The sequence below is a fragment of the Aspergillus viridinutans genome (genome assembly GCF_018404265.1).
Source record: "Aspergillus viridinutans IFM 47045 DNA, scaffold_6, whole genome shotgun sequence".
In the NCBI taxonomy this organism is placed as follows: Eukaryota; Fungi; Ascomycota; class Eurotiomycetes; order Eurotiales; family Aspergillaceae; genus Aspergillus; species Aspergillus viridinutans.
This window is the reverse complement of record NW_025091222.1, coordinates 2,251,702-2,265,560: the sequence shown is the minus strand read 5'-3', so window position 1 is coordinate 2,265,560 and position 13,859 is coordinate 2,251,702. Positions and strand designations below refer to the sequence as shown.

The window sequence follows — 13,859 nt, the reverse complement described above, 5'->3', positions numbered from 1 at the left end:
AGTTGATACGGCCATCCCGCATTCTAGCATATTGATGGAGTCGCTCCGGCAGATTTCTCTGTTTTTATCAATCGATGTCACTATCTAATCATTCTACTTTAAGTGATAAGATCTCGGCTAGTTGGTCAAGGCGTCCGAGGCATTGTTCAGAAAGTACCACGGTATGTATCCTTTGATCGAGGCGAATCTCGCATCATGCTGTTTGAAGGTGAATGCCAGAACTGAGAGGGCTATGCGTCTTGCGGGAGGGATGGATCTTGGGCTGGCTTGACCAGAAGCAACCAAGGGCAGGGACTTATTATGTGCCTAGTGCGCTGTTCTACGACCCAAACACAATAGACCAGCGAACCATGGCCCAAAAGCAACTCATTACTCCATTGTCCATTCACTCAGTATCATAACCTACATGCAATTATGGCTGCCTATTTACAGTGGATTTTATCATGTCACATCATTTATTTAGTTACAGTTCACTCCTTCTCATCATGAGTCCATCCAAGAATTCTCTGTGCCTTGTCAACGGCAAAAAAGCTCTGATTCTTGGACATATCGCCTCGAATTTCAGCTCCGGGATAATACTTCTTGGCCAACTCCTCCGAGGGTGTGTCTTGGGTGGTAGTCGGTGTCACGATGTTGAAGACCTGACATCCCTCAAAGTTATCGCTCCGTTCCACGGCCAGCAGACACGCCCTCGCTGTCGCCCGAGGGTTCACCCAACCCCATAACTGCTTAACAGCGGCATTCTCCCAGTCTTCCTGGTGCTCCTTCTGCACGTCCTTGAGGGGAGCGACCTCGTGAATACGCAGACACGCGATCTTCATTCCAGGGAACCATGTCGCGAACGAGCGTGCCTGGATCTCGGCCTCCTGCTTAGCCAGCGCATAGGAATCTGTTGGCCGCTGCGGTGCGTCTTCATCAACGGGGAAGTAGTCGAATTTGAGTGGCTGGTTTGCATACGCCAGTCCCACGGCGTTCACCGACGAAGCATAGCAGAATCGCTTGATGCCTAGTTCAGCCGCGGCGCGGAAGCAGTTGAATGCAGAGTTGACGTTGTTGTTGTGGACCCTGTGATCTGGCTTATCGACAGGGTCGGGGATCGACGCAAGATGGATGACGGCATCGCAGTTCTTGAATGCTTTGAGGCAGGCGTCATAGTCGTTGGCAACGTCCGCCGTCGCCATTTCCGAGCGGGGCGTGCCGTCATAGTCGGTGTCGGTGCGGTTGATCTGCACTGTGGAGTGGCCGGCATCCGCGCAAAGCTTGACCACGTCTCGGCCAACAGAGCCACGAGCACCAGTAATTGCGATTCTCATGTTTCCTTCGGTTGAAGTGAGTGAGTATTTTCTAAGGATTTGTCTCTTGGTAAGGTTTGGTTTGATGTTCGGAATCCTCGGTTGGTGGCTGGTGAGGACTGAGAAGCTCCGCGTTGAGCAGCGACAAAAATGTATACGGAGAGGTAAATTTGGCCGTAATTGAAAGGCTACGGTTCTGGATATACAGTCCATTTTGATCCCTGCCCTTGGTGGTCGTCAAGATATATCAATTTGCTTGATCTTGATTTGTATAGAAGATAGGATGACATCAGGATGATGATGTCAAGGTGGGCGGTCTAACGTAACTCGAAGCAAGATACGCATCAGGCAATGCTGGCCTGGTGGGCCCAGATTCTTGGATTACAACAGATGGGACCATCAGAATTGACTTAACATAATTCCAATTTCTATACCTATAGAGCACTGCTGATTGGTGGTGTCTAGTCGGTCATAATCCCATCATCTCCCCGACTCGCATCTGACAGGCCGACGGAATACATGACAAGATCAACAGTTAAAGATCATCCTGAACCCAATAGGCACAATCCCCTGCTTTCCACCCAGAGTATTATAAAAGTTGACTCTGCCACTCTGACTCTGCCACCCACTCAGCTCCACCAGGAAGCTCATGGGATCCGAGCATGTATTCGAGGCAATGATGGTCTTGGATTCCGCCGTCGTCGGCTGCGTCGGGAAGATGTACGTGCCGACCATCTCCCTCTTCTTCGGGGGCTTGTTGTACGTAGGCAGCGAGTACCAGTCCCAGGGGTCAGTAGTCCAGATGTCGACCTGGGTGGCGCCCTCGGCGATCTGGTTGGCTTGAGCGAGCGGTGGGATGTCGATTTCCAGCATGCAGCCTGTTGCGTTGGCGGGGATGTAGTTGAATGTCAGCGCGGAGATCTGCGTGTTATACGGGGGAATGCCGGCGCGGCTGAGAGTGAACTGCTGGCCGGGGGAGGCGTTGTCTGGCGTTGAGACTCTTAGGACATCGATGACGGATGGGCCCAGCGTGCCACAGGATCGAGGGACGAGGTCCTCGGTGGGGGTGGGAGCGGCACTGGCTGCGGCTAGAAGAAGGCTGAGAAGAACAACGGACTTGAACATTGTGGTTGAGATGGTAGTGATTTGGTAGGATGGTCAGTGTTTGATTTCAGAAGTTGGGCTTGTTATCGGACCAGTGGACCGGATGAAGACGACTATTTATGTCTATGGGATGGCCGTTGGCAGCTCAGCCGGTGTAGTGCACCTCGAGGCATTCAAGTTCGAGTCGACAGCGAGGGATTGTGGCGTCCAAAGCTTTGGTCATAGTGTGACACAGCATACATCGAAGCTGATAGCCTCCGCGAGAATCATCCAAATCAAGACGAGGTTCTGTAATAAGTACGAGATTACCATGGGAAACCGGGTCTGATGTCGTGCACGAGCTGTAGACTTCGACTTGTCTCAGATGATTGATCGAGGAGCTCCAACCGGGTAGCCTAATCGCGCTGTCAGACTGCCATGTCTTACAACCGTCTTGGCAAGATCTGTGAGAGCCTTGCATCAGACAGGAGTGCATTGATTATAGGACGGCAATTACGGCACTTGTTAGGTCCCTTGGTCTAGAATAACCCTCATCATGAGTTGACCGAAAGCGTGGCTTCGATCACCTGATTGAATCCCTGGCTCAGCCCGCAAGCCAGCATCGGTATCGTTCGAAATGTCTTACTGAGTGTCTCGTTGGACGTCCAAGAATTCAAAAGATTGGTGCGGTGCAGTGCTCGTATATAAGCGAATGGATGACCAATGACGATGACAACTGGGGCCTAATACGAGCTTTCCTGGGAAGGACTATTAGCGGTGTGGATCTGGATGAGGAGACCCTGACTCGAGTTGAAGTGATCAGGACCTCATAATTAATACTATAGTACGTAGGTGTCTGCAATAAGCCAATGTATTGACTCATGGGTAAGCGCAAGGCAGCATAGACATGGGATGAATGTTCAAAGAGGAAGCCTGTCAAAAACAAGCAAAAACATGGATCCAACAAGTGATTCTTGGACAGGCAGTGAGAGAAGATATGTCTGATTCAGTCCTTACAGTTTTCTGTGCACAGTATGCATGAACCATGCATCTGACTCCACAATTCTATAAGTAGCATACAATCCGAGATATTGGAAGCTGTGCATCCAGGCTCTTGGTAATTGTCTAGACCGGCCAGCTGGTCACACTGCAGTCTCTGCCTGATGCTCTATGACATACATGGTCTAGTCCTTGCATGCTTGTAGGAGTCAACTAGCTATATTCAACGGTCACCAGCGCAGGTCTGCCCCTTTTGTATGATTTGAGCCTATTCAAGTATAGCAACCTTTGATAGATTGTATATTTGGTAGTACAACTTGACCACTCAAACCATCTGTTAGGTCAATAGGCATCAGCGAGGGACTGAGCTTGAGATATAGCCATATAACGATAGAAGATGGAAACATACCTGATGTGATGCACACTGCAAGGGGTTCCTCTCTATCAATCATACACTCGATTGGAAGGATGACACCGATGCTTCCTTCTCATAGATACTATTACTAGCAATCGATACACAACTTGATTTTGTGCGATTGGCGCGGGAAGAAGTCCCGGATTCTTCGCATCTCTATGCCCTCTTGAGTCTTCTCTTCAAAATATAGAATTTGCGACAGAGATAAGCTATGCCGTCAGGATCAGCCTAGGGTCACTAAATAGTACACTTGCATGTCTGACATTGGATTTAGTCTCGGGATCTCAAGGACTCATACATGATGAATCGGCTCTATTAGATATGATCATCCTTCGTTCCAGGTCGAGTATCCGCTCGACGAGGACTCTCCAGCTCCATAAAAGCCACCGTGTCCCCCTCAAGCACGACCTCCTCGTAAGGTTTGAACCCATTCCGCTGCAAAACCTTCACACTCCCTTTATTAGCCAAATTGACCGCCGCGAACAATTTCTCCTCGGGTCCCAGGCCATCGACTCGTGGCAGTTTCCACCATGCGTCGATCACGCCCCGTAAGGCTTCGCTGGCATATCCCCTCCCCCAGTACGAGGGATGCATGGCGTATCCCACAGAGGGAGCAGGCGATAGAGAGTTAACACCGAGAGACCCGATGATACGCTCCGGGTCATCTTTAGGAATAATGACAAAGAAGAATAACCGCCCAACTGCACCGGATGCGTCTGGGTCTTCGAACACCTTTCTCGTCGTGTGGGCTTTGGTTTCTTCGATTGTGGTATCTGCCACTCTGGGCCAACTGTGGCAAGTTAGCTTGAGGACGTCATCGCAGAATAGGTTTCTCACAGCCAGTCCACGACATCTTGTCGGCTTCTGACACTGAAGATTCCCGCGGCATCTTCGTCGTTGCCGATTCGCAGGGGCCGGAGGAGGAGGCGTTCGGTGGATCTGGGTGGTACCTCCTCGGGAATAATTACTGCAACGGCTTGCTCGGGGTAAGGTATTGGAAATGAGCGGGTGGACATTTGAATGTGGGTAGCCTTATTTCTTTTGGTCACTGGAATTGTTTCTTCATATATACATGGGTTGATGTCGAGTGAGTCATCCGCATTCTGATGTGACACCTGGCGGCATCACATGGTGGTCCGGTAATAGCCATCGCTCACTGAATAGAGCTCTATACAAGTCAAGTAAATTTGATGTTGCTTTCAGAAGGACGGCTATGGTTATCCGTTATTTTACTGGAAACTTCAAAATACGCAAATGTTCCGGTTCAAATCGACAAGCCACAAGGCTCTGTGGACCCTACTACGGTCGAGATAAGCTTAATTTGTGGAACAGTGCCAGCTGCAACAAGCCATCTTATTATACCATATTCTAGCGATGTGTAATATATCGTATAGCCTCGTTTTGACTGATCTGTATCAACCTAGCACATTCATACAGTATTACCGACGTGCGCAGGTTTTAAGCTCGAATTTATATGCGCGCCATGACAATGAGGGCATCATGATGGCAGACTTTACAGGAGCTCACAGAGACATGTCTGCATGAATTGGGCAAGAGGCTTGACTGAAGACCACTATATTTCGGAGAGTGATCTCGCTTATGATGTATTTCCCTTCCTACTACAATGGCATGGTTCTCCATGATATGAGAGCCTGAGCTTTTGGATTGGGCCGTTCGAGGTTTTCAAACATCATATTCTATAACCGAAATTATACTAAAACTGTTAATGTCTAAGTAGGTTCGTTTCATAAGTCATTATACCGCACCATTATCCCGCCTCAACCCTGTATTCCGCGCTCTGTATCCGAACTGGCCTTGGACCACTCCTGCTTCATTAGCTGCTGACAGAATTTACTCCTCTCTCTTATCCAGTCCCCTTTGTACAAGAGCACAAACGGAATGGGCACACACGCCAAACTCAGAAACCCAACCAGCGAGGTCGCCCAACTCACCCCCAACGTCCCGTACATCGGCTTAGCAGCCAGCGGCAGCAGCGCCCCGAGAACACTGCGCAGAATGACCGAGCTGGCTAGTGCGCTGGCAGAGTATATCTTGTAAGCATCGGTCACGTATGTCAACAGCGAGACGAAGATGGTCTGGTAACCGAACCCAAACACGACACCGGAGGCGACGGGAACTGCCCAGTGGACTTGTGCTCGGGAGGTCCAGGCGAGCCAGAACGAGCTGGCTGTGAGGAGGACGGCGCCGAGACAGGAGATAGGGAGTCGGTGGAGTTCTGCGCCGAAGCGCCATGGTTTGTTGTGTTTCTTGGCTTTGTCGTAGGTCATATCCCAGTAGAGGGCGACGAGACTGGTGGAGGCTGCACCGACGCCGACTATCTCTATTAGCATGGCTCAGAGAGAGGTGGCGATGTACGTACCAGGGAGAAAAGCAAGAGAGGTCATCTGTACATCGAATCCGTAGACACCTGCCAAGTCAGCAAAACACGTATTATGACCAGAAAAAAGGAACTAACCTTCGAAAATTATTGGGTAAGCTTGAAAGTAGAAGAAGACAAGACCATAAGCCAGCGCGATGTATATCGAAGTGAAGGTGATAATGGGCTCGAAGAGCAGCATAGCCAAGGGTCGCTTGACGATCTGAACGACGTTGACTGTGTTCTTTGCAACTGTATCCCCCATTCCAGTCGCATTGCGCCTCGACAAAACCGGCCCGAAGGTCTCAGGCACAAAGAGAAGGCAGATCCAGGCGCAGCCCGCCAGGATCGAGGCAACCCAGAACGTCCATCTCCAGCCATAAGAGGGCGATGCAAACCCCGATATTATGGGACCAAGAATGGGCCCGAAACTAGCTGACTAGATGCAAGTCAGCCTATAAGCATTGATTAACCTCAATGCATTATAGAACATACCGCCATATAGAATGCCATCACTCTACCTCTTTCTCTGAGATCAAAGAACATGTCTGCATATACGCCACCCACAACCGTCTGAGGCGCAGAGCCCATGGTTCCGCAGATAAAACGAAAGAAAAGCAGCGATCCCCAGTTCGGACTCAACGCACATGCCACGGTCGATAAAGTAAACACCGTGAGCGTAGGCAGCAGCACCAGCCGCCGACCGACGGTCTCACTCAGGGGACTAAACGCAAGTGGCCCGACAATATATCCGATGAGAAACACTGAAGTCGGTAAATTACTTTGTGTGGCATCCTCCATGTGGAACTCCCGCATGATGTAAGGGACCGCATTGCTCGGCAGCGAGGTTCCGATGCCGGAATTGATTACACTGAGAAAGGTTGCGACAACAATGGCCAACTTTTTATGTAACGGCCAGTCATACGGGGATATGAATTTGCTTTGCGTCGAGCATGCTTGTCCAGATTCGGGTGTCCCTTGCATCTGTCAGTACTCGGGGTTGAACAGGTTGGAATGCACGGATGTCGTACCTATAGAATACTTTGTCTGAGCCGGACTGGAAGTTGATTTCTCTGCAGGCATAATGAATAGCTTCTGCAGTGTGCATTCCAGTTGTATAGGCTTGAGTTCGGCAAACCCACAATTGCTCCCGACTTGGCGCCATTTGGAGTATTTATTAGTGAAGAATCGATCAACCTCTAGACAGCGTTACCGCAAAACTGAGTCATAGAAACGGATAGATGTGTCCAGGCATTGCAGATGTAACCGTTTTCTCATGCTTGGACCAAGATATAGCAGACCAATTCGCCAATCACAGTTCCCGCTCAGTCTTAAACTCCAGCACTAAATGCGGCGCCGGACCGGCTCCGGTGGGGATGCAGAAACTTGCTCCGGCGCCGATCAGGAGCCGGTCCACAGCGGCCGGCCCCGTTGTCTGGAGGAATATTTGATGCCTGATCGACCATAAAAGCTGCTTGTGACTGGACGGGATTGAGGGGATTTGGGAATGGCACATGATTTTGTGACTTGTTTGCTAGGCAGATTGCTGATCTAGGCCTGTCGATCACAGCTGATATGGCATCTTTTCACACTCATCACATTCGACAACCGCCTCGGTCACGATGCACTGTAGTCCTTACTGTCTAGGATATGGAGGGCATTGAAGGCAAAAAGTCAAACACATCCGACTGCCCCTCCTCGAACAGATCAAACGAGTCCGCAATAGAGGTTGACAGGGTCCAATTGGGTATATTCATCTCCCCCAGAAGGCGTGGTAGTGCAGGATCCGATCGAGCTTCCGCATTTCGTCCCTCTTCTGACAGAGAGTCTCCGTGAGTCTGTGCATCCCTCTGCAGCGGCTGTCCCTGCCCTTGGTCATGCGGCATATCAAACAGCTCAGAGACAGACCTCGGATTGTCTGTACCCTGCCTTGGTTGCATCGAGGATCCTGCAGTATTTGACGTTGCGGTGCCCTGATTGGTTATGGAACTCCTTTCTGCAAAAAGCGCACTGGCATAGTTGGAGAATATGGACACAGTCCGATGGATATCCGGATAAGGGGGCAGCTTGAGAATCTCGCTCATTTGCTGCGCTCGTTGCAAGACCAAGCTTTGGTCGATCAAAGCCGGATGCCACCGTGCCACTCGCACAGCGAATGTTGCTAGCCCGGTTAGCACCTGCCAGTGGGCAGAGTTGTGGAAACCTACTGATAAACGCTATAGTGAGCGCCGGATACGTCGGAGCCCAGGTGAGCTGGCACCGGTAAGCAGTTTCATTGACCAACAATGCCATTTGTCCCATAATGATCTCGACCAGTGACTTCCAAAGTCCTAGCACAGCGTCTGACTCCGGATCTGGCAGAACTTCCGACGACGGCCGTTTCTGGATGCGAGCGATGGTGACGCAGAGGACATAGACTCGAGCATAATTCAGCATGTATTTCAAGCTAGAGCGCTGAAAGGCCCCAGCGTGGAAGCCATTTTCTACCCAGTCAGCGTCCCTCCGGTCCAGGCGAGCGTTCGATTTCTTACGATCATGTATTCTGTCCCAAGTCTCCCACCACTCCTCTAATCGGCGCATGATTGCGGGCAATTCGGTGGACAGCAACTGCCCCGCGGTGGTACTGTCTATGGTTCGTCGTGCTCGAGCTGTGCTATATTAGCCGCAATGACTAATGGATGACAGAAAATATATCACTACCTCGAAGTTGATGGATTTCAATGACACTGACTGTGCGCATATCGCTGGGCAGTGAGAGAGGATAGTCGAGATACTTGCGGAGCTTAGCTACATCAAGCTCATTGACCCGCGATTTTCTGCCCGTCCCCGCAGCGATATCAAGCTCAGTAGTGTACGTGATTAACCACGTTCGTGTTTGCCAGACCAGAATGCGATCCTCTATTGTGGCTGATAGGTAACTCCGAGGAGTGTTTGTCTGCGCCAAGAGATTATCCAGAGATTTCTCCAGCCCCGAATCCAGTGCCGTCCGGAGAATGAGAGCGGTCGAGAACCAAGACTTTTCGGAATAGGCAGCCAGGAGAATCATTCCTTGGACAGTCTCAAGCTTGGTTGGTCGTTCAAAGAAGCTGTCTTCCGCTAGCCTTTGCGCTTCATCTTGTAGGACCCGCTGCAAATGGTTGTTGCTGCGAAGCTCAGGAACAGCCCGACTCGCGAGGTAGATTATAACAGTGAAGCAGAACAATGACCGAGATCGGATGGAGTCATAGGTGTCCCTCACAGGGTCGAAGAGGGGCAGGAAATTCTTGCTTCCATTCATAAATCTGGTCTGTTTTAGCATCATTCTCTCGCTTAGGTGAACGTACTGTACCTCTCATAGATGCCGCGAGCTTGCTCCTCGGTGATAATTCCTCTTGCAATCACGTCTTTCGTCGGGTCGTCATTTTCGGATTCGCCGATGAATATTTGCTCATTTGGAGCTCCTAGGTTGACCGACATGGAATGCATTGCTGACTGGGGAGCCATCATATCCTGAGACGTAAAATGCTGAATCTCAAGGCTGGATTGGCCAGTCGACCCTCGGTTGTTGAAGCTGCCCACTGAGAGGGTGGAACTTGTTGGAGAAAGGGGGTTAAATCTGGATAGGAGTCAGTAGGTTTTATGATCGATGTCTTCGTTGTAGACAGCATACCGAGTTTGCTCTTTGTTCTGGGTTCTTCGCTCATTGCGCCCTCTGTCGATTGTGTCCACTACACAGTCATGACCAGTGGCCTGACATCGGGAGCAAGGGATCTGATGACGCGCATCGCAGCGCATCTTTTGCTTTCGACACCGCCGACATGACTTGAAGAGACGGGTAGGAGTTCCCCTGGGTGATTCCATGATGAGGCGGGTTGTTCAATCGCAATCACAGAGGCGAATGCTAGTAGCCTAGGGTATTTATACAGGGGAACTTCAACTATCACAATCTTTGGTGGTCGTGAAGTATATCGAACAAAAGTCACCTGCTACCTGGAGCTGACTCAAAGAAACATGTGGAGAGCGTTGTCACCATCGGAGAAAGACCGAACATCCGAAATCTTCTGGTCTCGGCCTATAAGAAGGGATCACGGTGCTAAAGACCCCTGCCAGTGAATTTGCACAGTCTAAGATAAGAGAATACAGTTCCGAAACTCAGGAAAGAGAAAGGCATGTTGTAGTCGTTTAAAGTTGTCGATGGAAGACAAAAAGAGGGTGAAACAAAGTCCGGTCACGTGAGTACCATCTCCGAGCCATCAGTAAATCCTCCTCGGGTCTCTCTATCCTCATCCATGCTAATACAGCGATCACTACATCCATCAATTAGAGCCTAAGCTGGATTTCGGAGAGTTCACGTTCACATTGAGTGAGCAGTTTGATTATCGAGAGCCGATTGCTCTCGCCCATTTCATCCCGTTTCTTGAAAATCTGCGCTCCGGGGGACCTTTTCCATGATGATGTACTCTGCACCCACTGCATTGGACATATCGGCGTTCCAGGCTAGAACCTTGGGAACAGGAATTATTGTATGCCTTTATACTAATAGGACGGGAATCCATAGCTTAAAGCATTGTGGTGGTTGTGGCCATGTCGTAAATCCAGTTGGCACATGGCTTGTTTATCTCCTGACCACTGTAGAATATATACAGGAATATGTTAGTCCAATCTGCCATGTCCTTATGTACCTAAAGTTGCACCGCTGATGGACTCTAAGTGCTGCTGGATCTCGGAAGAGCACACTGAGTCATGAGTAAAATGAAAATGAGTTTGCAACTTCACTATTCAGTGAGGATTAACTAAGAGCAAAGTAGAATTTATCATGGACCTTGAAGCGACAGACTGTGCCACGTGACCACTAAACCTGGTAATGATGGAGTAATGGAAGACAGCCTTATCTAACAATAATTAATGCCAGCTAACATAACAACAGCCCTGCTGGCGCAATGGTAGCGCGTCAGACTTCTAATCTGAAGGTTGTGGGTTCGACCCCCACGTAGGGCTTTTTTTCTTTCTCCGCCCCTCGTCCACTCCATCCTTTTTGCCCACGTTAAGCCTTAACTCTACATCTTTGTTTTTGACGATAATAATGCACCATAATGAGTCTATATCAATTTTTTTTTTCCCCAAGCAATGGACCGAGACCTCTATTTTATTTGTTTATTTTTAATTTTTTTGACAGCCAAAGTTCGAAGATGACTTGTCAACCTGAAGGGGTCAATTCTTCTCTCCAATTTTTATGTCAAGAACAGACCCTGCAATCATCATATAACCCAAGAATGATTGCACGCAATTAATTCTCGTCCTTATTTGATACAGTCCCATATTTGAAGGGCGCTCATAGATGCTTCATAAGAGTTACTCCTGTCGGAGAAAGATTATGAGAGTCTGATGCTGGTCGCAAGAACTGCTGGGATCTAGATAATCCCTCGTCGCTATAAATTTCCTATCAATTGTCTGACACAACCAAGAGACCTATTAACCGCGAAGGAACCGAGGACACATGTGTTGAGACTCGCGCAGCAAGCATATATTGTATCTGCTTCGGAATATGTACTCCATTGTGGATTAGCACGCGGCGCACGACCGTCGCTTATATAAATCCCTGCAAGCGGCATGCATGCCATATTAAAGACAGATTACAGTACCCAGACAGCCTGTTCTATTCACATCCAGCCGAGGCCTTCTAGTCTAAGCGGAAATGGCATTTTAGAATCATGAATCCGAGTCGTGTTCCACATGAACGTGAATGTCCACTGTCTTGAGCACCCCATCCCTCCGTGATTCCATCGTCAATTGTTTTGTGCTGGCGCTGGTCCCCTGGCTATCGTCACTGGGGATTCGGCTCAACCGGCCCTCCCGAGAATCCGTACGGACGTTGGTGGTCACTACGGAGTCGCCGTTCCCGAAAGCAAACCCTGTATAGATGCTGCGGCGTTTTTCGGCGCTGAGCGGCGTCTGCTTGCCATAGCTGCTTCCCTTGCGTCGCGTGGAGAGCTCAACATTGTCTGGTAGTCGGGTCGTGATGAGACCGGAGTGTAGCCCGGCGAAGATGTGGTAGAGAGTCGGTAGGCAGGCGACGATGAGGTTTGTGTACATGTTTGCTCTGGAGGAGTCAGACGCGCGATCCATCGGTGACTTGGAAATGGCTTACTGGGCAAAGGTTGATGGTATGACAATCGACCCTGCTCGCGTTAGACCTGCCTCTGGACCGATGGAGCCGGAGCCAGCTTACATGTGGTATCAGATGAAGGCAAGGATTGTGGCAGTGTCGCCAGTTGTCCGATCGTGAGTAAGACGGCGCTGTGTCTCCGTTAGCATTGGATACCTCTCACAATGCAGGGCGACCAACAGTGCTCTTGCGCAAAATGCGCACAGAATCTTTACTCTCTTGCCTTGAGACATCTGCACCTTGTGCATCATGAAGAAGGGAAGGCTGAGGACGGCCACGTCGGTCAGGATGTTCATGACAGCAATTAGATACATCAAGGCGCCCTGGCACGATTAGCTGAGCTCTTTGCTGTGGGCTGCCCATCGAAAGATTAATAGATACCTTTGCCGGGCAACGATCCGGTCTATACAACCAAGTATCTGGCAGAGGACATTGAAAAGCAATTGCACACAGCGCAAAGACCGTCCAGACGCCAATCGCTCCTATTGTGGCAAGACATGCCTTTTGCAAACCGCCTCGCGGGGTCAGTATATGCACCAAGAGGGTCGTCGATAGTTTGGATAAGGCGACTGGGATGATCTGAAGCAGCTGAGCGGCGTAGTTGTACTGTCACCGAAAGCAAAGATAGATTAGACGAGAGCATTGGCAGACCTGGCACTTTTGAAATACCTTGCTGTACTTTTCGAAAGAGTCCGCATTCACGGAGTCCTGCTTCCTTCCCAACCCGTATTTGACCGCATACTGGAGTATGATTGTCTGGATGATGGCAACAACCTGGAAGACTGGCAGTCAGTGTCGCTCTTAGCTTGGACTCTAACCAGTTCATACCGTTCCGACGTAGATTGGAGAACTGGTCGTCGTCCGCCGCCGCTTGAGATAGATCGACGAGCCTATTTTGGCCGCGATGAAGAAGGCCAGCACAATCAACAAGGAGACATTGACGAGAAGAAGGTATGCACCATGATCACTGTCCGTGATTGATGCAAACGGAGGAGTCCGAGACACGCCTTCCATTGTCAAACCCAGGCGAGCAGACCCTCATAGCTACGCAACCCTGGGCGATGAGAAGCGCTCTTTATGATTCATTTATTCCATGGCGGCATCAAATTTTCCGAAGGATTTAGGGTCTTCTTGATCGAGTCACGATCTAGCAAGGGTGCCCTGTCGCAGCAAACACAAGCGATGGGTGATTGGATTGGGATCATTGCGTCCTCCTTGAGTTGGCTAAGAATTGGTGTTCTTGCTCGTGTGCGCATGTCAGGAAATCGCTCGTGCAAGTCCGAGGGCATGCCATCGCAGGTTGCTAATGCACCCTTAGGCGCATCGGAGTGCCCCTAAAGTTGCTCTAAAGTGACCGGACCAACGCTAAAGTCGCTGGATTGGAGCTCCAGAGTCCAGACCATTCATGTCGAGCTAATCGAACAAGGATCGGATGGTTTGCCCCATCTAGATTGCCCCGGTTAATTTGAATCAATGCTCTTGTTTCTCTGTCCTCCAGAGGGGCAGTGCGTGGAAGATTGCCCCCATGTCTAGTGGTACAGTGACAAG

The 13,859-nt window shown here is 49.9% G+C and overlaps 6 protein-coding genes and 1 non-coding gene across 7 annotated transcripts; 1 reads left to right on the top strand and 6 right to left on the bottom strand.

Moving 5' to 3' along the window:
- Positions 1-470: 470 nt before the first annotated feature.
- On the bottom strand, positions 471-1,313 carry Aspvir_008459 (NAD-dependent epimerase/dehydratase family protein; the record flags this gene model as incomplete). The annotated part of the gene is made up of 1 exon (XM_043271628.1): positions 471-1,313. One exon carries the CDS (start codon positions 1,311-1,313, stop codon positions 471-473), a length of 843 nt encoding a protein of 280 aa, XP_043127563.1.
- A 507-nt stretch (positions 1,314-1,820) lies between these two features.
- On the bottom strand, positions 1,821-2,417 carry Aspvir_008458 (uncharacterized protein; the record flags this gene model as incomplete). Its single annotated transcript, XM_043271627.1, has 1 exon — positions 1,821-2,417. One exon carries the CDS (start codon positions 2,415-2,417, stop codon positions 1,821-1,823), a length of 597 nt encoding a protein of 198 aa, XP_043127562.1.
- A 1,687-nt stretch (positions 2,418-4,104) lies between these two features.
- On the bottom strand, positions 4,105-4,805 carry Aspvir_008457 (GNAT family N-acetyltransferase; the record flags this gene model as incomplete). Its single annotated transcript, XM_043271626.1, has 2 exons — positions 4,105-4,579; positions 4,627-4,805. 2 exons carry the CDS (start codon positions 4,803-4,805, stop codon positions 4,105-4,107), a joined length of 654 nt encoding a protein of 217 aa, XP_043127561.1.
- Positions 4,806-5,567: 762 nt separating this feature from the next.
- Positions 5,568-7,249, bottom strand: Aspvir_008456 (putative MFS multidrug transporter; the record flags this gene model as incomplete). Its single annotated transcript, XM_043271625.1, has 5 exons — positions 5,568-6,124; positions 6,170-6,217; positions 6,266-6,605; positions 6,662-7,143; positions 7,198-7,249. The coding sequence occupies 5 exons, from the start codon at positions 7,247-7,249 to the stop codon at positions 5,568-5,570; spliced, it is 1,479 nt and encodes a 492-aa protein (XP_043127560.1).
- Positions 7,250-7,809: 560 nt separating this feature from the next.
- On the bottom strand, positions 7,810-10,006 carry Aspvir_008455 (Zn(II)2Cys6 transcription factor; the record flags this gene model as incomplete). The annotated part of the gene is made up of 5 exons (XM_043271624.1): positions 7,810-8,327; positions 8,374-8,814; positions 8,867-9,447; positions 9,495-9,761; positions 9,816-10,006. The coding sequence occupies 5 exons, from the start codon at positions 10,004-10,006 to the stop codon at positions 7,810-7,812; spliced, it is 1,998 nt and encodes a 665-aa protein (XP_043127559.1).
- Positions 10,007-11,071: 1,065 nt separating this feature from the next.
- On the top strand, positions 11,072-11,143 carry Aspvir_008454. Its single transcript has one exon. It is a non-coding gene; the product is annotated as a tRNA-Arg (tRNA).
- A 711-nt stretch (positions 11,144-11,854) lies between these two features.
- Positions 11,855-13,325, bottom strand: Aspvir_008453 (uncharacterized protein; the record flags this gene model as incomplete). Its single annotated transcript, XM_043271623.1, has 7 exons — positions 11,855-12,245; positions 12,294-12,324; positions 12,375-12,442; positions 12,492-12,634; positions 12,693-12,917; positions 12,981-13,085; positions 13,140-13,325. The coding sequence occupies 7 exons, from the start codon at positions 13,323-13,325 to the stop codon at positions 11,855-11,857; spliced, it is 1,149 nt and encodes a 382-aa protein (XP_043127558.1).
- Between the last annotated feature and the right edge of the window lie 534 nt (positions 13,326-13,859).